Source organism: Oryzias latipes, chromosome 20 (genome assembly GCF_053564925.1).
Source record: "Oryzias latipes strain Hd-rR chromosome 20, Olatipes_Hd-rR_3.1".
Taxonomy (NCBI): domain Eukaryota; kingdom Metazoa; phylum Chordata; class Actinopteri; order Beloniformes; family Adrianichthyidae; genus Oryzias; species Oryzias latipes.
In genome coordinates this window covers 25,839,367-25,865,927 of record NC_136256.1, presented here as the reverse complement: position 1 = coordinate 25,865,927, position 26,561 = coordinate 25,839,367, and the positions used below count along the sequence as shown (strand labels likewise).

Here is a 26,561-nt window from a genome sequence, read left to right as displayed (position 1 = left end):
TTTGGTGGAATTTCCATCCGCTTATATTTAGGGACGTTTCTGTTTTTTTCTGTTGTCTCTTCAGTCCACCTGATTAACCAGGGAAAGGCTGACTCGTCGAGTAAAACAGCGACCAGACGCAGTCAGAACGGGCGTCTTTTAATCCGTCTCGGGGGGGTGATGGCGGGAGGGGGGTCAGGGGGGCTGGCACAATGCAGCGTCTTTGCCTCATTTGCTCGTCGGGACTCCTGGGAATCACCTGGCGGGAAATCCTGGAAATTCAGCGCTTCTCTTTCACTCGTGTTTGCTGGCTCCCAGAAGCCCCTGCTGCTCTGCTTAAGGAAAACAAGGTACATTACACCCCCCGGGCCCCCCCTGCCTCTGACCAACATATTTCCACTGTCTTTTGTTCCTGCCATTGTGACCAGACAAGAGGCCGCGTCAGGAGGTTAGTGGAGGATGTGTGTAGAGTAAGAAGCAGGTTCGAGGGTTTCGGTGTTTTTGCAGGCCAGAAACTGAGGCAGGAAGTGTTGTGACACAAAGAAAAACAATATGCGTTTTCCTCCTTTGCTTTGCAAATACTTTGGTAGAGCACGGGCGTGCTGCGTCCGCCTCACGGATGTTTCTGGACGTGACAAAGGGCCGCGTTTCCGGCCGCGGTGTAGCCTCAGAGTGTGTTACAGAAAGGAAGGATGGAAGGAATTCCAGAGCCGACAGCCAAATATTTGTTCAATTACATCTTTAAATTCCATAATTGTGGCATTGGTTCAGATCCGCAGGGAGAGCTTCAAACTTTTCCCTATTGTCTTGTAAGAACAACCATGACAGTTACTATTGTTTTGTCATTGTGAATCATTGACTGTGTATGAGAACTGGACTGAGTGACCCCTCCCCCCTGGTGTTGCAAACAGGAAATACCTGCAGGTACCAAGGAGCCAAAATTCCATAGAAATCTATAGAGAAAAAAACAGCTGTTACTCAGTCGTTCTATAACCGTTCTTGCTCTGAAACCATTTTTTGGAAAAAAAAATCACGAGCTCATTCCTGATTGAAGAGAAGTGGATGCTAAGGCTGCACAATATGAGGAAAAACTCGCGATTTGCGATATTAGTGATCAATATTGCGATGGCCTTATAACTTACGATACATGAACAAATAGCAAAACAACCTAAAACATAATTTCCATTTCACTGCAACAGTTGAATTTAAATAAGCGTCAAGACGATTTAAATTATAGACCAAAGGACCCTCGTCTACAAAAGGGACGAGCATATTACCTAAATGGGGTCCATCCGATTGGTCAAATGCACACAATTTATTTGATCCCCTAAATATTACAAGCTATATAAGAATGTTTTGGCACATTTAAGGTAACAATTCATAGCAGTTTACTGCGTCTTTTGCGATCTGTGAATTGCACAGCTTGATGTCGCGATAGCAATAAATTTGCAATTTACTGTGCCCAATGGTTGCCATAGAAACAAGGATTCAGACCATTGACTGTATCTGAGAACTGGAGCGAGCGACTGTGACATCATCCAGAGAAAATAGTTTACTTTAGGCTCCAACCAAATAAAGTCAATTCAGTGGCTATTTTGGTTTTGATACTGCCGCCGCCATGTCAGAGCTAGGCGTCTTTAGTAAGCTATGATAGGTCAGTCCGATTCGTCAATTCTATGGCAACTGCCTATCAGAACTGAGTCCACACCCCTACCACTTCACAAAACATTCACGAAATCTGTTGGTCAAATGTTTCAGATTTGACCGACAGCAGGCGCCACCTTCTTTTATTAAGGCTTCTAATTGGTCAGTTTATAAACTGAATAACTTGCACAACAGGAAAAAAAGAGGATGATTAAACATTAGAACATGATTAAAAAAGGTATCAGAGCAAGAATGGTTATTCCAACCAATGTAATTTTTTGTTTATTACTCTATAGAAGTCTATGGGATTTGGGCTTCTTGGAGTCAGCGGGAACTTCCTGTTTGGGAGGGGGAGGGGCCACCCATTCCAGTTCTCATATACAGTCATTGAGTCAGACTGGCTTGGATCAATCACTGCTTACTGGCAACGTCTGGTTCCAACATGGTGGCGTCCTAATTGCAAAGAAATGGCGACTGAATGGACTTGGAAGCCGGAACGAAACCATTTTCCATGGATGACGTCACACTCCCTCACTCCAGTCCTCAAATACAGTCAATGTTGTTCACTGAACTGTCCCTTAAATATTTCATGGCTTCAGATGTGTTTATGACCAATTTGTTGGAAGAGAAGATCAAATGACGCCAGGCTGTTGTTTCTTCAGAACTACTTTTATTTTGTTAAATTTCTAAGGAAATCCCAGAGCAAAAGAAAAACACGATTTTTTTTTTTTACTTTAAACAAAGGACATTTTTTTTTGTTTATTTGCATTTATTAAGCCCTTGAAGTGCACAGACTCGATCTCCTAATGCAATCAAAGCATTATTTATTGAAACAATGCAGCAGTCCTAGAATGAACTTTTGATGTTCGTTCAGCTCCTTCTGTCAGTTACCTGCACTTGGAAGTATTTCCGCACTTTAAAGTTGGCGCCGCAGACGTGCTTTTATTTCCATCACGCCAAAGGTTTGCATCGTTGTGCTTCTTTAAAGATTTACCTGCTCGGAGCGAGCGGCCTTGCAGTCACCCAGGTGCCTGCTGGGAAGCCGGTATTGCTGTGCAGCAGCTCAGCTTTTTTCTGTTCTGCTGTTTGCTTCTCTGCTTGAAGTCTCTGGTGGAAAATCTGCTTTTGCTAAATCACAATTAAAGCACTTTTTTAATTTAGCAATGAAAAGAGAAAAACAGAGCAAACGATGATGTTGGAGAAAATGTGAAAATAAATTGTTTTGGCTTTTTTCTTGTTTGTGCCGAAATTATATGCTTAGAAAATGCGGTAAACATGTTTTTCACAAAGTGTTTTCTTTCTTTTGATATTTGAACGTGGGTGTACAATCAAGCATAAAGGTCTGTGCATAAATTCATATTAATGCCCCGCTCAGATGCTCCTCTAAAATGTAGCAAATTGAGTATTCAATCCTTTGTGAGCCAAAAAAAAACACGACAAACACAAAAAAACATGACTTGACTCACGTTGAGAATTCTGATTAAGCACTCAAACTCCTGCTGAGTCATTCTACTTCTGCAGGTGGAACTCCCTGAAAGGCATTTAGGCCACCAGCATGTCTGCCAGCACCTCCACGGACAAACACCGAGGTGTAATAGCTTTTCAAATGTCTCCTGATATGCTGCCATACCAGAAAGAAAAAAAAACACAACACCCCTTTTATCGGTATCTCAGAGGACGTCCACGTCTTTCCTGAATTCTGCTTCTGTTTTATTGTATTCACTCTCTTCAAATACCAAACATGGCTCCAAATTGCTTCAGTGTCAAAAGGAACTGAATGTCAAAAGAACTTGGCAAACATTTTGTTCTTGAGTCAGTTCTAACAAACACTCCAGGGATTCTGGATCTCTATGTTTTTTGTTGGTACAGCTGTCGGGTCTCGGTGGTCTGAAGTCCTCACTGGAATCTCTCCTGATAAGATGAACCTCTGATGAGCTGAAATGAAAAGTGGAGGAAATGAAACAATTTATAGTCAGGCATGGTAGTGGCAGCATCATGCTGTGGGAACAAAAAAAAGCATTTTAATTAAGAGCTGCGAGCGGCGTTGTATGGCCCAAAGGCGCTATCCGCCCTTTACGTCCCCTTTTGACCCTGCTACGCACTCCTCACTCCACCCTTCTGCCCCCGATACCCTGTTCAGACCATGTTCATTAAAAGAAAAAAACAAGACTTCTTTCAACATGGCAGTATTTCTGATGGTTTTATCTCCATAGCAACCATTCTATTTGTTGTTCGCCTTGGGGTGACGAACAGGTGTACGCCATTTTTAAAAGGATCGGCCAAAGGACCGTTTGGAATCTTCTTGGCAACGAGGGTTTTTTGTTATTATTGTTATTGTTATTCATATTGAATGCCATATCATTTCGTTTAGCTTGAGGCAGGGAATCGTGTATTACATTTTTAAAATTTTCTGGTAAAAAACAAACAAAACAGAAACAGCAACAGAAGAACGCCCCTTTTGTGAGCACGCCACAGTAAGGTCGTTCTAAATCCACATCTTCTCATTCCAACAATTGTCTTTCCAAAAAGCTTCCCAACGAGGCTTGAGGAGTTAGAAGGCGAGAGATTGAAATTCCTAGGAGTTATACTTTGTTTGTTTATAACTTTATCAGACAGAATTAAGAATCCTTAAGTATCAATAAATCACATGACAAAGATGAAGTACTTGAATTATTATGTAAAAATTAGACATAACTATTTTAGAAATCACCATGGAAAATGCAGGTCAGTTATCTAAATTATATGCAGATTATGTTAATTACAAAAATCATGTATATGATTAAAAGTAATACTGTATCAGTAAAATAGACATAACACTGTTTCAAAAATGTTCCTAGCATAAATTGATCAAGTATCAAATGTTAAAAATATGTGCAAATTGTGTTTCATTAGGAAAAATCATGAATCCATTTTTGGAGCAAGTGAAGTAATATAATTACAAATCAATCAATTTAACCATCATCTATAATTGATTAAGCATTTTTTATTATAATAAGGTTTTTATTTTTATTATAATAATTTCAAAACCTTCCTGCCAAAAGTGTTTTTGATTTTTATGTTTATTTTTTATTCTCATTAGAAATTTTGGCCCCATTCTTTAAAAAAAAAAAAAAGATTTCTTATGGTGTCAATTCGACGCCTAAAGTATTGCGCATCAAAACCCCAAATTTGCGAATCAAAATGCACACTGTATGTCAGGGACGTTCCGACTGCCCTCCCCTTGATTGGCGTTTTGCTGATTTGACAGGTTTTAGAATCGGCAAAAAATAAAAGCGCAACTCAAAAAGACGATTTCATAAAGGCGAGGAAAGAAATTGGCACCCGAGAAATATGATCTTGCTTTGGTTGCAAATTTTTGGTTTTGGTTCTCAACTTATGCGTTTTGATTTGCGCATTTGCAGTGTTTTGATTAAGCCCACAATTCCTTTTCACCGGGTACTAAGTGTGTCCAAATGTAGTGAGTCTTGGGAATGTGGCGGCTCTCAAAGGTTTTGCGCAGCAAGAAAGGAGAATAGTGAAAAGTCCTTAGAGTCCAGGACTGCTGCGGGATGCAAATATCTGCTTTGTTTGAAGCGTGTGGACTAAATTCAAATGATTTTACAGTAAAGGAGTGATGAATTACTTTTTATTTGCAGCCGCCCTGTGCCACACTGGCTTGTCTTTCGGACGTCCCACTTCCAGAAAATCAGCCTTGCATTTATGCAAAGTTTGCCTTCAATCTGAGGATCCCTCTGAAAGTCATGCTTCACACACATTCAGTCATTTTTATCTAACCCTAGTGGTGTCTTAGGGGTCCGCACTGTCTTGTGGGGTCCAGATGACCCCACTCCTGACTTTAACGTGCCTCCGAGGCACGTTAAAGTCAGGAGTGGGGTCATCTGGACCCCACAAGACAGCAGAAGGGTTAAAAGAGGCAAAATTCAGTGTTTCCATTATATTTAAGTCAGAGAGGAAGTAAAACAGGACTTGATTGATGAGGTCACAGAGGTCATCAGAAGTCTCCCCAGCCATTTTTCCCAGTGTAAATGTAGATCTTTGACACCCATTAGGTGGAGGATTATGTGCTGGTTATTCCTTCCTGTGGCCTCATCGAGCTGCTCCAGTGAAATAATCAATGTGGCAAAGCGGGAAAAACCGACTCTACATATCAATCTGACAGCCGGCCTCAGAGGGAGATGAGTCGTCGTTCAGATGATTTCCTTTTTCCCCAAACTTCAGGAGAAAAAAACCCTTTTATTGTTTACCCTGTTCGACAATATGTCAAATATGTTCATGCTTTGAGTAATCCAACCAGCTGTGTAGATGAGGTCATATTGTTGCTCTTCATCCTCACTGAGCTGCTCAGAGAGACGCCAGGGGATGAAAGCAAAGATGGAGGGATGGGATATTTACGGCTTGGACAGGGCGAGGGTGGGCTTCATCCCCATTTCGGCTCCGTCGTCGCCCGGCTCAATAACTCTCAGGAGATGATTTTGAGACATGTGGCGACAAAAATGTGCTGAACATTTTAGATTTTTTTTTGAAGGTTATGGGTTTTTTTTTTTAAAGTAAACATTTGAACCGGTTATAATCTTTAAAAAAGAAAAAATGCGGAAAAGAATGTCAGAGCTGTGAATATATTGATGGATAATCTATGTTGTTTCATAAGATTCTAAAGAGTAAAAATAAATGATGTAGTGAGATCGTAACAAAAGAAAATACAGTAATAAATATTAAAAATATTTTTGACTGGTTTATTTTTATTGTAAATCTGGAATTTTTCACATGGAAATCGCTCCCTTTTCTAATAAGCCTCTAGTGGTGATTTGAGGAACTGCAGCATTTCGTAGTTTTTCTTTAAGAAAGCAGAAGAGCTGAACACAAACAAAAGTTTCAGACAAGGTCAACAATTTCATCTTTTTCACTTAAACCCTCTCATAAAATTATTAGAATAAAGAAAGCTTTTCTATTTTGAGATTTAGAAGACAAATGTGTGTAACATCAAAGAAAACAGCCATTGACTCTGCTGAATTCAGTCATCTCTCTTTTTAAACCCTAGAGAACCCAAAAGCAATTTTACACTGGGTTTCTAAAAGTTAATTAGAAACTTCTTCTTTTTTTTCATTTTGGGCAGCAGCAATTAACAGCATCCAAAAAAAAAAGTGACAAAATACTTGAAATTTGAAGAACTTGAAAAAGAAAAAACAAAAATCAAATCATTTGGCCCTGTCGGTTCTGTTATAGTGTTTTATATCCCAATAATACGTTGGTTCTTTTTGGTGGTTCTAAGCAAATTGTTATATATTATGAGTTTTTATTAACCTAATTGAATTTTATTTTTATTACAAAAAAAACTAGTAAAATAAAAGAAAATGACTCATTTTAGAAGAACGTGAACAAATTGAGATTCCCATCTTAGTCTTAGTTGGTCCATCTTAATAAATCCTCATAAAATCTCAAACTAGCATTTATTCTTAAGCCATAAATCTACATTTCTGCATGTCTAACTTGTCAACATTAAATTAACTTTAAAATAATCCCTTAACCAAACATTACAGTAAAATTTGACTTTGAGTCTTAAACCTAGTTTCTCTATTGCCAAGAATTTGGAACAAAAGGATTTTGACTCATTTTAAGAATCATTTCCTTACTTCTAGATCCTAGCTCCTAATGATTCAAAAAATTCTTTAGATTTTGAGAAAAGCTTGGAAAGTTGTAGAGATAAATTAAAATAACTTAAAACTTGTTGTTGAAGCTAAATCCAGTCTAATTTATAGATTAATTTACAATATTATGACAATATTTGATCATGAAATAGATCATTTGTATATTGTATAATTACTTAGACTGGATTTGGACTTGTTTCACGACTCCTCCCTCCCAATCAGGGCTCTTAGTTTTGGTGAAACTGCAAAGTGTAGTTTCTATTTTTTAGTTAAATTTTTTATTTTATTTTAGGCGGTTGACTCTGTTGGCTGGCGTAGGGCTGGCGTGTGGGAAACCAGGGTTTGATTTACAGGGGACGCAATGAGCTTCATCCAGTGCGAGTCCTTGGGCAAAACCCTTCACTCTACTGCATAACTATGTAGCCACAGCCCACGTCTGGGTCTCCCCGTGGCCGTCCCCAGCCCGGATAACATACAGTGTTGTGTCAGAAAACTCTGGGTGAATCAGTGAAAGCTGATTCGCTGTGGCGACCCCTGAAGGGATGTGATAAAAGGTGACCAACATTTTGACAAAGAAGTCAAGTTGTTTTTTTACTGACCCACAAGGGCAATTGTGTCGACAACGCCTGGTCAGGTATCTGATTTTGTCAGACTTGACCGTAACTCCAGCTGGGATGCAGTGGCGGTTCTACCCTGAATTACTCCCCGGGCGAGACCCTCCTCTGCCCCCCCCCCCCCCCCCCCCCCCCCCAATAGAGTCACTTTGTCCATTTATTGTAACTGAAAATACAGTGGGAAATATTTTATCAAACACAAATAAATAATCTAAAATAAATATTATAAACTACAAATCACACTAATAACACACTAGAATAAATGTAACTGAGGCACTAAGAACAGAAAACACTAACTAAACCTAACCTTTGTGGCCTTCCTGATGCAAGCTTGTCAATAACGTCATCATATGAAATCTGCTCCCCCCCTGAATGATTGATGCTAACAACAGCAGGTTAGTGAGTTGCTCCTGAGACATTGGTGATCTCAGGTATGACTTGATCAACTGGAGTTTTGAAAAGCTAACAGCAGCAGCAGCAGCAGCAGCAGCAGCAGCAGCAGCATGCTACCATCACAGCTTATTTAACATTATGAACTAATATACAACAATAAAACACAACACAAACTTTGTGTTACAGCAGAGCAGACAGACACACGAATCATAACTAATGTTACAAGTTAAGGCAGAGCAAACATTTAAGAATAAATATCTTAAAAATGACGTTATTTGCAATATTTGGGCCTACTTCAGTTTTGGTCATGATAGACCAAACAAGAGATTTTTCTTCTGCAACGTTGTTGTTGTTGTTGGAGGGCAGGTAGCATTCGAATTTAGAAAACGTGCATCTAGCTATGCGATAATACCCTTTTCTTTGTCTCTTTTCTCCTCTTCTTCTCTTTTCTTTCTAAATTGGGAACCAATTTTGACCTTTTTTGTCCATATTTCAGATGTTTTTGCATTTAGCATAAATGTCCTGACATAGGTATCAAGTCTGTCGACTAAACCAACTGTCATCTAAGTGAAGAATTTTTTTTGTTTTTCCATTTTTTATTTGGGCATTTCACACCAAAATAACCAAAAAAGCATGATTTTTTTATACCTTTTTATACCCGCAGCGCCCCCCCCCCCCCCCCCCCCCCCCCCCGTTCGTCAAACATTTCCAGAAGGAGCGCGTGCAGCTGCACCCAGGGGCGCCAATTCGCTACATGGCGGCGCAATTTTTATTTTTTCATCAAGCACTGAGCCGCGGCCCGCGACCGTTGCCCCCCTGGAAGAAGATCCAGTCAGGTTTGCGCATTGTTTTGCGCTCCGTGCTCACCTCTCAGCCTGCAACCTTCACCCCGCGCCCCCTCCCTTCTCCTTCTTCACCCCGCGCCCCCTCCCTTCTCCTTCTCACACACATTTGCGTCTACTTCTCAAAGACAGGAGGGAGCGCAGCTGCGGGGCGGGGGCTCCGCCAGGTTTCAGGCTGTTACAAACTCTGTGATATAAGTAAACCAATAGTGGTGCATAAAGTATTTTACAAGAGCTGAGCCGCTGGCGCCGCCCCTCCGTCATTTTTCCGCCCCGGGCGATCGCCCGTATGGCCCGTGCCTAAAACCGCTACTGCTGGGATGTGAGAGTTGTGTCTTGTAACCTTTTCCAACGTGGGACATTTCAGTGTCCAGCATGATGGGCTGCAGTTTGAAGACTCCAGTCATTTGATCTTGTTTGGGATGAATGTTTGCGCACAGCTGATCCCCAAACCATCAAGCTTAATACTCAACTGGATCCTGACTGATGTAAGACTGGATTTACCCGACTCCCTGCAGACTTGAAATTCCTCTTTGCTTTTGTTCTGGGCCGCCTGGACTCCTTAAGGACTTCGGTGCCGCCGTTTGACGGAGAGTTTCTAGATTTTCACGAAGCTCTGAGGTCCTCAGGAGGCTGGTGCTGCTAAATGGACTGCAGGGCATCTGTGCTCCTACCATTTATTTCTTTGTGTGTCATTCACACACCTACCCATAGCCCACACTTCCTCCCATGAACTGCCTCAGCCACTAACGTGTGTGATGAGTAATGAAGAGGTTTGGCTTTGTCCACGGCTGCCCTGAGCTCAGGTGGGAGTTGTTCATGCTGCATGTGAAGTGAGGCTCAGATTCTGCTTCGGCGGCCACTAAGGTGAACACACAAAACAAAAAACAACCCTGCAGGGACTAACCCACACTGCGGCTCATATGCTGTGATGCCTTCTCCATTAACGACTATTGGCAAGTGCATCATCTTTAATTCTGCCCTGTCCTAGTTTTCCCAAACTGACATGTACGATATGTTAACATAAGGAGGAAGAGCCGAGACGTGGATGTGATGTGACAGCTCGCTCAGTGAGTACACACATCGATCTGTAGGACGTTGTAATCTCAGACGGACAACCACAACTCCGTAGGCTTTGCTGTTGTTGGGATTCCTTCATCTGTGAAGAGGACGGAGCCAAACATCAATTCAATTCCACAAAAAGGGTTTCCAATGTCCCCTTTCAGCCCAAGAAGTTTGAAGGTGTTGTTCACCAAATCAGCGATGCTAGATCGAATCCTAATCTCATTTACCTTCACAGCGGCATAAGTCTTTACGTTTTCTAAAAACAGTCATATTTATCGTTCTCTGTGGTCTTATCTAGTCTTCCTAGGTCTTTAGAAAGACACCAGGTCTCATTTGATTGGTCAATTTCTTAAAGTCCCACTAAAAGTGGTCTTTTAATTCTGATTATGAAGTTTTTAGACTAAATAAAAAAAATCTGTCATTTTCCCTTGCCGAGAGCTCTCTGTTCACACACTCGCTCTCGCCCACAAAACATTCATTCATCTTCTAATCCGTTTTTTTATTAAAAGTTAAACATTTAATAAAGAAACTTAAACAGGACAATTACCACAGAGAGACAAAACGGTGACAAAGCAGATGACCTGACCATGAAGAACTGAAAACCAGACGCTTATATACACTGTAGGTAATTCACCGAATGAAGACAGCTGTGGATCCATTGACTGTATATGGTGAACTGGACTGAGCAAGCGAGACGTCACCCATAGAAAAATGAAGTCAATGAAGTCGTCATTTTTCCACGATATGTCCGTCGCCATGTTGGAACCAGACATCCTAAGTCAGCCGTGATTGGTCCGTGTCCAACGAGTCTACATTTCTATGGCAACCACTCTTTCCAATCAGCAGCGAGCATGTCAGAAGGCCACACCCCTTCCACTGAAAGTGGGCTCAGGAGAATCGGTCAAACGCTTCAAACGTTCGACCCAAGATCACCTGCTTTTATTGAGCCATCTCATTGGTCAGTTTTATAGCTGGAATACCTTGACATACAGGAAAAATATCATGAAATCAAATTGGGATTATCAAGGAGATGTTCAAGAAAGGTGTCAGTGGTTATTCTGACCAGAATGACAGAGTAATAGTGGTCTATTTGTGTATAGAATTCTATGGGATTTTGACTTTTTGGAACCACGGGTACTTCCTATGTGAAACGCCAGTCCAGTTCTCATTCATGGGATGAACAACTGGAACCTGGTGAGGCTAACAGAAAAACCAGAACCTGACAAAAACCGAAAACATCAGAGCAGAATCCTCACAAATAGGAAGCTTTATTTACAGAAATGTCTTTCTGGAATCAGTCCCTCATAAATGTAGAAGGACTGTTCTGCGTTCACGCGCAGTTTGACACCAATCTGCACAGGAACTGACAAATTCAACCTTAATATAGAAGGGATTTGAAAGGCAATGTTTGGCATTTACAACCAAAGTATCGTTTATTGCTGCCTCTGTAAAAAAAATAAAAAGGATTTTTTTCTTATTTTTTTATGATTTCAGATGTTTCATAGCATTGCATCAGATTTGTAACAGTCACAAATATTTACATACAGTCTTTTTTTTTTTTTACATTTTTCCGCACAGTGAGAATCTATTCTGCAGTCCCATTAACAGCAAGCCGGAAGCTTAATGTTCTTTTAATGGCTGTTGTGTTGTTGTGTCGCAAGCAGGGCCAGAGGGTAGGTGAGAGTGATGAATGACAAGTTGCACAACCTTTGCCAGCCGCTGTCACACGGCAGCAGAGACTTGTCCAAACCCTGGCCTGACTGTCGTGGGATGGAGGAGGAGATACCAGGAAGCCTTCTTCTAGAACTTCCTGATCCCATTTCAGTTGTTCTCCAGTGTTGCATCCAATCAATACTTGTAGTTGCTGTGTGTATCCAGGTTGGATAATTAAGTTGTCGAAGCCCCAAAGGTCAGCCCCGCTGGTGCTTGAATTGCTGTTATTGGCTTTTCGGTTTTCTGCAGGACAGAAGCCTTTTTCATAACAGGGTTCTTAGATTCTACAAAGTGGCAATTTTACAAAACAAAATTTGGATGTTGGCTTATTTCTTTTGTATTTCTTCAACAGTAAAAAAGCAAAAGTGCCGAGTAAACAAGTATCCTTCAAGTCATCCAAACCAGAATTCCCCTTAAAGGCTGCACACTTTCAGTTTTATGTCCTCCATAAACGGAAATCCAAGCGAAATAAAGAAATCCTCTCACCAAAGGTTGATTGTTCGGGTAAATCCGAACTAAAGTCCAAACTGGTGTTAAATCCAAACCAAAGACAGTTGAGTTGATCCTCTGTAATTTAGTAAATGACATGCTGCCATACGGGGATTGACCCGTACGGGTACTGCGGGTTTTTGGGTTGTCCGGGCCCCAGGGAGGGTCATAGAGAGGAGTGGCTGCATCTTGAAGACCCTCTCTGGTGAAAATGGAGATTTTTACATGTTCATGTTCTCATGATGGAGCACATATGTAAAGAAAATTAAGATTAAGATGTGTTTCTGAGTGTATATTCAAATCGTTGTGAATCAGGAGCAGATGAAAAAAATGCTGTTGAAAAAAATCTTGTAATATTTATGAACAAACTACAATCGACGAGCTCCCTGCTCCGCTCTATTCCGATGCATCCACTTGAAGACAAATAGATCCATGAACGTCTGTTTTTTTCCTCGTCTGAGCTGGAATCTGGATCTAAACTGTACGGCCTGGTAGCTCCAATATTGTTCGCCATTTTTGCTGTACCACTAATGTTAGGTTGGGAGTGTGAGGTGCTGTAAGCTAGAAGGAAAGAGCATGTAGACAAGTGGATGATGGGAAGTGGGGGAAGGCTTGCTCCGTGCCATCCCGTCCACAACACATTCTCACATTTCAAATGATTTCCTGCCACTCTGCAGTACCTATGTCTTAGAAAACGACACAGATTTTTCTATTTTGGCTAAAAACCACATCATGATAATTAAAAGACCACTGGGAAAGCTTTGAAAATAAATCAAAAGATGACGATGAAAATGGAATGTATCATTGTTGTGTTGCTTGGTAAGTGTATCATGAAGTATTCATAAGACTGATGTAAGTTGTACGCTTTAAGACATAAAACTGCCCCTGCGCTACACTATAGTTATTAATAAGAGTAGGGTGAGTCCTTACTGATCGCACATGAACACGCACATACGGGATGTGCTTGTGCCCACACGATTTCCTTATTTCTAACAGTCAGACTGCACATAAGGAGCGTGCACTTATCCCATGAACAGCACTAATGGGCTCCTTGCACAGTCTGCAGGATTTGGGAGCATTAAAAAGAATTTAAAAATCTGTACGACACCTCCTTCACCCTCACTTACCCTTGCCTGATGTAAAAGTGTTCACTACTCACACCATCCCTGTAGGAAAAATGTTTTTCGCTCTACGGGCTCATTGAGGCGTCTACGATCTTGATGTTTGGGCCATCTGCACGCTGTATTTTTGCCCCACGGGCAGCCCGTATCCACCCATAAGGGCAGTTGGGACTGAGGCTTAAGGCTTTAGCAAACTCCCGTGATAGCCCTTAACCCTTGTGCTATCCTAGGCACTTTACCATTGGGAGTTGGGTCATCTAGACCCACTAGACAGTGCGCTGAACCTTTTTTCTTCAATGATTTGTGATCTTCACTGGTGTCCATAGATTACATGAAATCTTTCCACCTTTATCCACCTTTGTCATGGTAGGGAGAACATGTCAATGGAAGGGTGGGGTCATAGGGTAGCACAAGGGCTAACTAGCACCGGTCACTGGTCCCATTTGTCCAGTTATTCCCTCGTTAAGCGGGTCACCTGACCTCGTGCTAGAGCAGGTGTTAAAGCCAGACTTATATCATATACATACGGTGACACGTGACCCTCATGAGTCCGTGGGACCGTACAATTCAATTCAATTCAATTTTATTTGTATAGCCCAAAATCACAACAGCAGTCGTCTCGATGGGCTTCGAAGTAAAACATGACCTCAAAAGGATCATGAATACAAAGAGTTCAATAGGAAAATACTAAAATGAACTAACAAACTGACTAAGCTATACTGACATCCCTGCCCTTAGGGAAGAAAAAAACTCCTAAAAAAACGGATTCCAGAAAAAACGAAGAAACCTCAGGGGTGCCCACATGAAGGAGGGATCCTCCCCCAGGACGGACAGGCGATTTACCAGAACTCAAAGAGAAGAATTAACTTATCTAACTCTACAACTACATATATAAAGTCCAGCAGACGAGCTTCATGCAGCCGTGGTTGGGGGGACAGTCAACGGCGCGAGTCGAGCCTGAGACAGGAACCACAGCCAGGTGTAGGAACAGAGCAGAGACGAGCCAGAGGCAGAATCCACAGCCAGGTGTAGGAGCGGGAGCAAAGGCGAGGTAAACGGTCAGGTACAGGGGCACGGATGAGCCAACTGGAGTCTGATACACAACAGGAAAACATGCGAGAACATACCAGCTGATTTCACAATCCCAAAGATTCAGCAGTCTCCTGTGTGTCGATGCTACAAATGATTTGCGTCAACGTCTACAGGAATCGGCTTCTCCGCTGCAAAGGAAGCTTCAGCGTTTGGGTATTCGAGCCATACGACTACAAAAGGTCACCATCCAGCCATCAGCAGCCTCGCATGTTTACTTAGATTGAGCAGAACTGCAGCTCCACTGCTATCAGGGAATGTTTGCTGATTTTGATCAAAGACTAAAAGAACATCAGTGGAAACATGGACGCCCTTTTGAGAGAGCGTCCCCCGAGTAAAGATGGAAGGCATGGCGAAGGGAAACTTGCTTTTGGATTACTTGAAATGGAGCTAAACTTTCTGAGATCACATCAAGGCGGAGCTTTGATGCCGTTTTTTTGGACACTGAGGAGCTGCTGAAAGTGCTTCACCCCACAGAAAGTCTTTCTTTTGATCTTTATTCCTATGTGCTCCTTGCTTTGCCGCCTCTTCAGGCTCAAGCTGCTCACGGATTTTTTCCATTCCGCGGCGACGGCTGAGGCGTGAGAGCGCCGCTCTCCAGCTGGAACCAGAAGGAATCGCCGGATTTGAGGCGTTGTTGCCAGAGCGCCGGTTATCAGTCCACGGCGAGAGAACAACACCGCTGTCGTCGACTCCCACACTCCCCTTCCCCCCCACACCCCCCTCCTCTTGGAAAAGCTCTCAGGCTGCAGCATTTGTGGGCAAGCAGCCAGACCCCCCCCCCCCCCCCCACACACACACACACACACGTCCCCCGATGCATTATAACAGAATGGAAGGAAGTCCAAAATTAAAAGCATTGTTGTCCCTGCGGCTGGTGGCCGCAGAGCAATCAAATCGAAGGCTTATTTTATTCTGCCTCCTCAGGTGACCTTGGCTTTGCCCCCCCAAATTCACTATTCAGAGGTACAGTCCAGGAGGGACGGGGCCATAAATCCTACACACAGTCCCACAGACAGTGTAACAGTTTTTCGTCTTCAGTCTTCGGTGAGTGAGAATTTCTTCCCCCCATAGTATTTCAGCCCCCAAAACTGTCCTTGTGAATGAATTAGAATTTACTCTAATGTTCCATTGAAGTTGCTATGGTGATGGCTGCCATCTGTGTGCATGTCCGTTGCCATGCAACTTTTTTTTTTTCCTTCTCTCGTTGAAACCAAGGGAACCAACAAAATGCCAGCGTGCATCAAATCAAACCAGGTTCCACCTGTTTTCTTTTGCTTTTTAGTGTCGCTCTTTTCTTTTTTTTTTATGTCTCATGCAGCCTTTTTTCTCTCCTATTTTGACGTCAAAGACACGTTATTTTCTTTCGACTTCAGCCTGGAAGTGAGTAATCGGTCTGTGGGTAGATATAATGATCAGAAGTGAATTTTTCCTTAACCCACGTGGATCTGGATGTACTCTGACCCAGCTCCTCTTTATCGGCCACTTTTACACCTCAGATGAACCAAACCGGCGTTGGATCGTGCCATAGACTTCCCGCTTACACTGGAAAAAACGCCAAAATATAGAATATTAGATGTTTTTCCCTTTAAGTGATGAAATCTTGGTAAGATTTCTTAAAATAAATTGTGAGGTTCCTGCTTTTATAGGACAAAATAACTATAAACTTAATATGAGTAAGTATTGCTCCAAAGAAGAGTTTAATATCTTAAATTAGGTATGTTTATTCACGCCTTTTGCCCCAATGTATCCTATTTCATGCGTTTCAACAGTCCTTAAGTTCTTGACAATAATCATCGCAAAGTAAACGGAAAACTATTTGATCCTTGTAAAGCAGGGGTTCTCAAAGTGCGACCCGGGGGCCGATGGCGGCCCGTGGGAAGATTAATTAGGATTAATAAATCCTAATTGATCGTTATTAAACCAGCTTCATCAAAATTGGCCCCCAGTCTAATTTGGCCCTCCGCTACAAAATCTTTGAGAACCCCCTGTTGTAAAGATTGAAAACCGTGTTTTTGGACATTCAAGATATTTGACCAGGTTTGAAGTTATTTACTTTTCTTTGCTCTACACCTTTCTAAGTTTTTTTCACTGCGTAATTCTAGATCCATCAAAAATTTTGAACATCTCAAAACCAAATTCACATAAAGATTGCATTGATCCAGCCGTCGCTCATCAGACATTTTGGCACATCGACGAACGCAAGAAACACTCATGACTTACGAATATCACGCAGGAATCGCGAAAAAACGAAATTTAATTTGTGGAAAATGCGCAAAATGTATGTAGTAGCTGATAATTTTACTTTTTTTTAGTGATTACCTTAAAAGTTGTGTTCTCTTTCTAGTGGGACTAGAATTACACATTTTAAGATAAATTTATCCTTACAGTCACACATATGCGTTCTGTCAAAATTCATTCCTGTTGTTAAATACTTTTATTCTGGTATGAGTAAAAAAAACAATTTCAGTTTCTCTAAATCAAGTAAATCTGTTTCTTAAACAAGAGCACCCACCATTAAAAATAAAACTTCTGCTTAAAATATTATGTAAAGTTTAAAAAAGAAATCTTGTTTTATTAGAAATTACAAGTTTTCAAGATCAAATAACTCAACAAGATATTTATGATTTATTATCCTAAAACGTCTTCCTGAAAAGTTGTTTAGTTTTGACTTAAATCAAGTCAAATATTTAAACCAGACAAAATACATGTTAGATATTTTCAGTTGGTTGCGGTCTCAAATTTCACGGTTTAATGTCAATAAATTCCACCCACGGCTCCCTGAGGGTCTTGAGATGAGTGACAGATCTTGGCTTGTGGAGCGTTTCTTCATAAGTCATAATACTGCAGCAGCTGTTGACAGATGTTGCCACGGCGGTAAACAGCTGTGTTAGAGGGAAAAAAAATATTCTTTTCACTTTTATTTGGCAAACTCACAGCAGCTTCAGTTTTAACCGAGCTTGCCTTTTCTTTTTTTGGTTTCCAACATTTTTTGGGTGTTTTTTTCTCAACAAAACAAACTCATCTGTAGACGCGACCTCCCACCGTTAAGGAAAGATCTGAACTGGAATGTTGTTTACCTGAACCAAAGATTCGGTTTAAAAAAAACAACAACCCTTTTCTCACTGATAATAAATGAATCCCTCGTCTCCATTCACCTCCCCCCCTTGTGTGTTCTCCTCATGAAGGTGTGGGGGCTCTGATAACCACCACAGACAGAATCAGCTGCTCTCTTTTCTTCCCGTATTCAATTCATGAAGCGTCAAACCACAGCAAGGATGCCCTCCATCCCTGCAGATCCACGCGGTGGAACTGTGGAGGTCTCGGATGGTTTCCGCTGCTCTGGAAAAAGCCATTTTCTGCTACTGCAGTGAGATGGCAACCTCATCTGTTTTATTTTTACAGAACTAACTGCACGTTAAATCCATGTTTTGTTCATTTATAGTAACAATAATACTACATTTTATCTAGAAGGAGTCAATTTTGACACCAAGATTTACCACTGGTGAAGAGAGCAGAAGTTGTGACCAGAATCCAGAATGCTTTTGATGGAGGACGTTTTGATCTGGTTAGGTGTTGCTGTTGAATTGGAGTGAGTTTTTCAGCCATCTATGCCTCTATCTCTTCTGGACAGACTTGGAGGGCAGAAAAAGTTAGGGTGACACTGGGGTCCATTTTTACATAAGACTGTGTGTCATCGGCGTAGCAATGGAATGAAATGTTGTGTTTTTACAGATGTTTATGTTGGTTTTGCTCAATAAAAAGTTTCAAACTGACTCACAGACCCTGATTTTTAAATGTCAGGGCTTTCCTTGTTGGTTCAAAAATAATAATTTAACCTAAAAGGGCAAAGTTACCCCCAAAAAAAGTCATAATTGGTACCAAAATAAAGCTATTTTCGAACCTGAACCTAAAAAAATACATTTAGTTATGTAAAATAGAGCGCAGAAAGTCCACAAACTGAAACATAAGAACTGCTGTATGTGTGCCTTCAACAAGAATAACAAACATTTCATGTTTTTATTCAATAAATTATTTAATTAGTGCATTTTAATGAATATGTTTAGATGTGTAGTTACTTTGCTCAAATGGAAAACTAGACTCAATGTCCCCAAAAAGGGTTTTATTTATTTATTTATTTATTTTAATTTTCTAAAGGAATTCTGGGAAAAGTGACCCCAACACTGCAAATATAGAAAATTATGTTAGTTTTTATGCAACTTTCAACACATCCCCTTTTGGAAAAAAACAACCCACACATTTAATAGTAAATAAATTATTTTTCTGGTGTAATTAAACAAGAAAATACCCTTTTTCCATTACAAAATAGTTTATAATTCTCACAGAGGTCCACATGACTTCCTTTCAAAATAAAAGACACCCTTTATCACATAGGACCATCCCAATGTAGCAAATGTAGTAGTACTACAAAGTCATGCAGAAATGAATAAAAAAAAAAAAAAAACAGTTTTTTAACCGTTTTTAAACCATCTCAGCCAGAAAATGTATTAGCCAAAGTAATAAATATCACACCTGAGCTAATTCAGTGACCCTTACTGTATTCTTGAACAAGACTCACTCAAACATGTCAAAATATTCTCGGCTTGTGATTTATACACTGTCCTTCAACTGAATGAGTTAAATAAAGTTTGAGTTAGTTAACCTTTTTTTTTTACTTAACTACTTATTTACCTTTGACTTTACTTACTTTTTTAAATGAAAACCTTTTTCAATCAACTATAAAGCCTGTAAAACACTTTGTGTTACTGTTGCATGAAAAGTGCTTTATAAATTACTTTTAATTTGAGTAAAAAGTCTTTTAAAATGTTCAAAACAGGAAAGCATTGACATGTATTAATTTTTGCAAACAACAAACAATGTAATTTACTTTGAAGGGGCAGATTTGAATGGACCGACTCACGTAGAGTAAAAACCAAATAGATTTAGTTTTATAGAATTTCTTTTGTTGAAGATAAAAGTGGCCAGAAATGATTGAGTTGGACGCTCAGTGATGTACATGCGGCAGCTTTCCATGCTCAGAGATGATCCATGATTAGCTTAACCGTCAACCTTCCGGTCTGCAGGATGACGGCCTATTGTGAAACGTGTGTTTTATGTCATTCTCATTATCTGCTGCGAGGCGCGGCCGTCGTAACCGGGATTAAACTGTCAAGGTTAAGCAGGACCGTTTGAAATCCCTTCGTCCTTCTCTGTGTCAGCTCGGCTGAAACTTGACGGCCGGGCGTGATCACAGCCCACCGCGGCGGCGCCTGACCCTGAGCGGGGCGAGCTTTTAAGTTTCACCTTTTCCTTCCTTCTCTGTGCAGAGAACCATGAGCCCTGGAGAAGAGGAGCCGGATCACATGATACCATGAAGACAAGCCTGCAGGTTCTGCGCTGCCAGCTGCTGAGTGAGTGGGGGTAATGAGTTGGCAGGGGTGGGTGTGGCGGGGTGTCCGGCACCTCCTAATTGTTGGTAGATGCATGCTGGGGGGCAGCTTTTTTTTAAATAAAAAAAAAAACAAAATAAACCGTCCGTCAATAACGTAAACTTGGTGCCACCATCACAGCAAGGAACCAGATTGTCTTCCTTTGAACCAGTTACCATGGTGACAAGTCCAACCCCGGGTGATGAGGATGCCGCGGCCTCTGTGGAAAGGTCACACATACTTCGGAGGTTTTGGGGTCAATTTTAAGTGTTGCATTCAGTCTCTAGAACAATCCTGGAGTCTCCAGATCAAAGCTCCTTCCTTTATGAGACTTTAAAAACATGAATTAATCAGGAACAGGACACGATTCCTACACAGAACCGTCTGAAGCTCAGAGAAATGACTAACATGCACCGAACACCATCTGAAGGCACCTATTTGGAATAAACCAAAAGGTTAAAAAAAACTAATTTTATCCCGAATGAACTCCGAAGGCAATTTAAAACTCTTCTTAAAGCATCGTGACAGTTTAGCAACCAAGAAAAAGGCTTATAAGTGTTTTAATGTCAAATAAAATGACCTGGACTAGAAAGATCAGCTTGTTTTGCAATTCCACAAGCTTCTATGTGTTTGTCTAATTCAAAATAATCCACAAAGATCTTAAAATTATTTGATTTTCAGCATTCTGCAGCTGTATCTCCTCATGTCTTCTCGGATGTTTGCAGTTCTTAGTTTCCAACCACACAGCTGGGGCAGGCGACCAGTGGAGAACGCCACATGAATGTGGAATATAGGGGGGGACTTTATGACAGTTCAAAAAGCGCCTGACAAATCCACCTTAGTCCCTCAAAAGCGATAACCTGGACTTCTGCGTGGCTGAGCTGCAGCAGAGGTGGAGGGAGGTCACGCTGCTGCAGCAGTTACATCAAAAAACACGCTCCGGTTGAGGCTGTGTGGACTCTTTCCAGCCATAATAGAGTCTCATTTTCTTTTTATTGTGGCCGCTTTGCTTCGCCGCACGCAGTTGGTATTCCAGCTGAGGTTTGAGCGGAGAACAGCTGAGACTGTTGAAGGCGTTCAAGCAAAAATGTTGGGCTCCTTTCACGCGCGTGTACACATCATGATTAAAAAGAATAGACCAAAAACCAAATAGTCACTTCTTTTAACTGTTGTTTATTTTATTTTTTTTATTGTTCATAAGTTCCCAATCCAATGAAAATGGTGTTTAAGAGAGAACTCTCAGCAACAAGAAAGGGAGGGGGGGGCGGCCACAACTCCGCTGTGAATGTCCAATGAACTCCTGCCGCTCTACAGAAGCTATGTCCTAGAAAACGTTTGCCTATAAACGGCATTATGATTTAAAGACCACTGGGAATAAAAAATATCTCCAAATAAAAAGTAATAAACGGAAGGAGTCTGACAGAAGAAAGTGATCCTATTTTATACCGGCTGACTTCTCAATTCTGATTTGCTACAAATTGAAATGACTGGAAATGAACCGTCTGAGGCTTCTGCGTCGTCCAATAATTTCTGATTATGCACATCCCATCGGGCATTATCCCTTACATATTTAAATGCCCAAATTTATTAATTTAATTCTTCCAAGAAGAAATGGGAAGGACGAAGAGCAGGTTAGGGTGATTAAAGATAGGGATGGTGACGTATTGACGGGTGTCAGTTCTGTAATGGAAAGATGGAAAGAATGAAGAAAATCAGAGAGAAGGAAGAATAGGATAGGTGACTATGGTGGAGCAGGAAGTAACAAGATGAAGGATGAAGAGTGGAAAGGCACTTGGTCCTGATGATGTATCTGTGGAAGTGTCTAGGAGAGATGGCAGGGCAGGTGAGGTCTGACGGTGCCCATTTGTTTTGGAATAAGGGAGAGTTGTGGCAACTACAGACAATGGAGTTATGGGACAGAGTCGTTGAAGCTAGACTAAGAGTAGAAGGGAACATATGTGAGCAGCAGTACGGTTTCATGCCAATAAAAAGTACTACAGAGGCTAATTCACTTAGGAGGAGAGGATGCAGAGGACAGGGTTAGATGGAGGAAGCTGATTTGCTGTAGCGACCCCTAAAGGGAAAAGAAGAATAAAAATTCTTATATTCTTATTAAAATATTGTTTTGTGATTTTATAAAAGCTGAGAGTGGCCCAAAGGCTTTGCCAATCCTTAAATCTTTTCCTGGAAATGTTCCTGTAAGTACAGGAATATATCTTTGATTGTGGCGCGTGCTTCGGTTTTTTCCCCCCAGATTCCAGACATCTTCCTGTTTAATGTCTCTCCTTCCTGTGGAGTCCATTGCTGCTGTCCCAGCAGCTAAATCATCACCTAAGTAAACAGCAGAAAACGCCTTTGTTCTGCTTGTTTTCCCTTCATTCTCCCTCCGTCTGATTCCCAGATTAGCACGTTCAAAGCTGCTGGAACCTGACAAACAGTTTTCGGAGCCTTCAAACAGGAAGCTATTATGCTGTTCCGAAAGCTTTGCCTCTTATCGCTGCTCTTACATCTGTGAGGTCCTCTCGGCTCCGCCTCTCCACCGCCGCGCCCATCCAGGCCTCCACCAGGACTCCACAGGATGGGCCCTATCTGTCTGGGTCTCCCCGTGGGACAGACGCTCTGCCCAAAGTGGCAGACAAACACACCCAGGAGCCAAACCAAAGGAATTTGTCTGTTTGTGCTTTTGGGGAGATGATGCTCCACAATTGTCTTCCTAGAAGCTTCTATGCGGATAAACTGGTTGGTGGTTGAAGTGTTGCTGGATGCAGCAGCTCGGTGGCCTTTTGGTTGTCAGACAAACAAGTCAGTGGATTGTTTGTTTGCTAAAAATAGTGCCACAGATGAGGCGTCTCATCCCCCAAATTAAAATCTTTGCTGCTCCTCCCTCCCTCTGTCATAAAGTTATTTCTGTGAAGAAATAAAGTTGACTCTCTTTGGCTAAACCTTTATGTTACTTGGTGGGATTTTCCATTTTGAGCCAGTCTCAAAAAATACATTTGCAAATTTTCTGACTTCAGGAGTTCAGAACTTCCTTTATAGATAATATGTTAATTAGAATGTCATTTACTAGGGGTGGTGGGACAAACCTACCCAGAAACAATTGGAATTTTGACTATTTGACATTGAGTGTTGTAAACAAATAAGGCTATTACAGAAAATTTAGCTAAACGGTTCGAAAAAGATCCTGAAAAGTGCATCAGATTTGAAAAAGTATAAAGAAACAATAACAGGAAAATCAGCTCAGAATATTTTAAATCTTATCCTCTATCCCCCTATATGCAGGAGGGAAAACGCCCGACGAGGTGCACAACGCATTTAGACCATTTCACGTCAGAGGAATACCAGACCTTCCTGAAGGTTATTTAAAATGAATCCAGGAATGAATATTTCTATATTTCAGGGCACCAAAGTGCTTTACAATCTAAAAAAGGCAAAAATTAAAAAATAAAAGGATTAAGTACTGGTAAGTACATAAAAGAATGCAATAAAACAAGTTAAAGAAAATAAAATGCCACCAACTAGTGAGTAGTATTATTTAAACTTTGGCAGGTGTGTTAGTATTAGGTTTTGAGTCTTCGGTGATCATCTTCTGCCAACTGCATTCAAACTGTTTTTCTAGCTTTAAAATATACAATTCTTCCTCATTTTCAGTAATTTATTCAGAAATGATCTCTTCCAAAATAAATACTTTGTGGATCATAGACCATGAAACTCAATGCCTGTTTCTGGACTTTTGAGTAGATGGTAAATAAAAAATATAATTAGATAAAATGATTTCAGGTGTAGCGTGACGCTTTTAATTCTCATAAATTCCTCGTGATTTCCTACAGATTTGCTGTGCAGAGGCACAGTTCAGGTGTAAACTGACACAACGTCTCTAATGGATGGACGGTTGTGTGACTGGCAGAGGCTTTAGGGCAAACGGCGCCACAGCCAGCTGTTCGCATGATGATGCAGCACCAGCGGCCAGAACTCGCCTCATAAGCAGGTTGTCTCTGCACACAAGAGCTGCATGTAGCATGAGGTGACCCCTGGTGTGATAAATGCCCCAGCCTCCTGAGCACACAGCCCCCCCTCAAGAATAACCAACAACAGCCTGGACGCTGCACGCCTAACCCTTAAGCATGATTGATTCGGCTCCCGGAGTCAGGAAACGAGTCTTTGCATGTCAGCGTGAGCAAAAAGTGAGTAAGACGTGTCGTCTGCCACTCTGCTGAAGGGGGGGGGGGGCTGAGATGGAGTGACCGCCACTCTGGCCCCTGACATAGAGCCTAAAAGTGAAGGATTGGTTGAGACAAAGCCTGCTTTGGATCAGCACACAGGATCCTGCTTTGCAGCATGATTTATTGATGTCTGCGATGGCATCAGTGTTGGACTTCCACAAATGTCACTGCATCCCGTGCATTCAGAACAGCCTCGTTCCGCAGCTTTCCCCGCATCCACTCCCTCCCTAATAAATTCCACGTTGGCATATTGCGAAGCACATTAGTCACATGAACGAGGGCATCATCTCATGCTAATTTTTTCATCGTTGATTTTGGCCGCGATTTTATTAGCTTGTGCTATTCTGAGACGATCGTCTGGGTGGTGCAGATAGGAGGCCAGCGGGACGGGGATAACAGCTGTGTGTCCCATAAATTACACGGCCAAATGAAAAAGAAATCTGGCCTTGAATTTTATCATTTGAGTGTAGGACAGATGCCAACATCAAATGCAGGACAAGACGGCTTCCATATCTGCCCCCAGAAGTCCAAGATCTTGAAGATCAACTCTGCCAGCACAGAGCTAGTGAAGCTCCAGAGCAACAACCTGGAAAATAATGGAGACCTACACGTGTTTAGGCAGTGTGGTGACACAACAGGGAGGAATAGATATGGACGTAAAAACTTGCTTTAGAAAGGCAAGACAAAGTCGTCTTCAGCCTAGAGAACATCTGGAGATCCGCACCAAGACTTGCCTGTTCAACTCAAACAAAAAAACAAAACAAAAAAACTCAATTAAGAGATTATAGACCATTATCTACTCCTGCACGTGATGTCACAGCACCTGCATAACAATTAGGGGCCACCATTTTGGGAGTCAAATTATGGGAGTCCAACAGAGAGCGTCGCTGGTGTTGATCTGTTGTCGCGTCCCCTCTGCTGTCTGCGTTTGATCGGTTCCCTCTGTGTTGTCGGCAAGACAAAATAAAGGGCTGCAAGGTTTGCCAATGTTTAGAACCGACGTTTGTTGTTCCTTCACATGACCATCTCCTCTAACTCCTCTGGATCATCCAAATGGTCATTGGCAAACATTAGACCTGTGCTGGTTTAAGCAGGGGAACCTTCCATGATTTCATACCATGACATCTTAGTGTGTTACCTCGGAAACGGTGGTCCCAGCTCTTTTCCGGGTATTGACCTGCTCCTGTGGAGTGCTGGGGTGAGTCCTCACCTTTCTTAGGATCATTGACACCCCACAAGGTGAGATCTCGCAGTCCGAGGAAAATAGACAGTCATGTCTATCTTCCTTCTATGTTTGCTCTAATATAGACAAAAAATATGATCTGTGTGTACTTTAAAAAAAAATTTCCTTTTCTGATTTTTTTTCTTTTCTTTTCAAAGGACATACCATAATACTGTACATAGTTTTTTTCTATTTTATTTTACCAGAAAATTCCATTGAGACTACATCTCTTTTTCAAGGGAGACCTGGGCCAAAGGGCATCAATACAAAATAAAGTACGGTTAAAACAACTGAATAAAAATACATTACAAAATACAAATGCAAAAAAAATTGAAATGAACAGTAGGACAATGACTAATAAGTTAATTAAAAGTGGTACAGATAGGTCAAGGGTGACATGTGCATGTTTCTTTTAAGAGCTCAGAAAGTTTTGCTTTAAAACAATTCAAGGGAATAAGGTCACTTAAATGCAGAGAGTTTTGAATAGTATTCCAGGAAAGCGGAGCAGCAAAGGAAAAGGCTGTTTTTCCTAATTCACTGAGGAATCTAGGGACATAAAGAAGCAATTTGAGTGAGGAACGAGAGTTATATATATTGTTAACAGGAGAAAGAATTCATTAGTTATTTTTTATCTTTAGATCTTGCCAGATTTAAAGATAGGAAATTGAACCTTGACATTTTATGGGAAAAAAATGTTTTTTTTGTTGCATTTGTGATTCTTTATTTACGTCTACTGCTGAAAACACAAAACTTTAACTGATTTAAAAAGAGCCGTGTTCTTTAATTCTCACAGAAACACGGGAAACTGTGTCAACTTTAGAAGACAAAGGGCCTTCAAATATCTCTTTAGAAAATGAGCATCTCCCCTTTAATATCTCAGATATGATCTTTAATAAGAAATTATTTAAGTAAACTGAGAAGTTCCAAGTGAATATCGCTCTCCGCGTTGGCAGCAGATCAGAGGGAAAGTGGATGATTTATGCAGATCTTCCATCACTTGAAAGCCGGGACACGTGTGCCAAAGCGTTTAGCTCCAACCCCGTCTGGATGATGCATTTGCAGCCCCGACGTTCCACTCTTCAGGTTGTAACGA

The 26,561-nt window shown here is 41.3% G+C and overlaps 1 protein-coding gene across 8 annotated transcripts in view; it reads left to right on the top strand.

Moving 5' to 3' along the window:
* The window catches only part of tmem108 (transmembrane protein 108), a 47,915-nt gene that overhangs the window by 8,956 nt on the left and 12,398 nt on the right, over positions 1-26,561 (top strand). For 4 of the 8 annotated variants that reach the window (XM_020712434.3, XM_020712438.3, XM_011489054.4 and 1 more), the window contains one exon: positions 19,922-20,005. In XM_020712434.3, coding sequence (XP_020568093.1) covers positions 19,966-20,005 — 40 coding nt within the window. In that variant the 5' untranslated portion in view covers positions 19,922-19,965. Of the gene's footprint in view, positions 1-215; positions 330-15,521; positions 15,642-19,921; positions 20,006-25,384; positions 25,486-26,561 lie in introns of those variants that run through there. The other 4 variants (XM_020712435.3, XM_078938484.1, XM_020712436.3 and 1 more) reach the window with 3 other exon arrangements.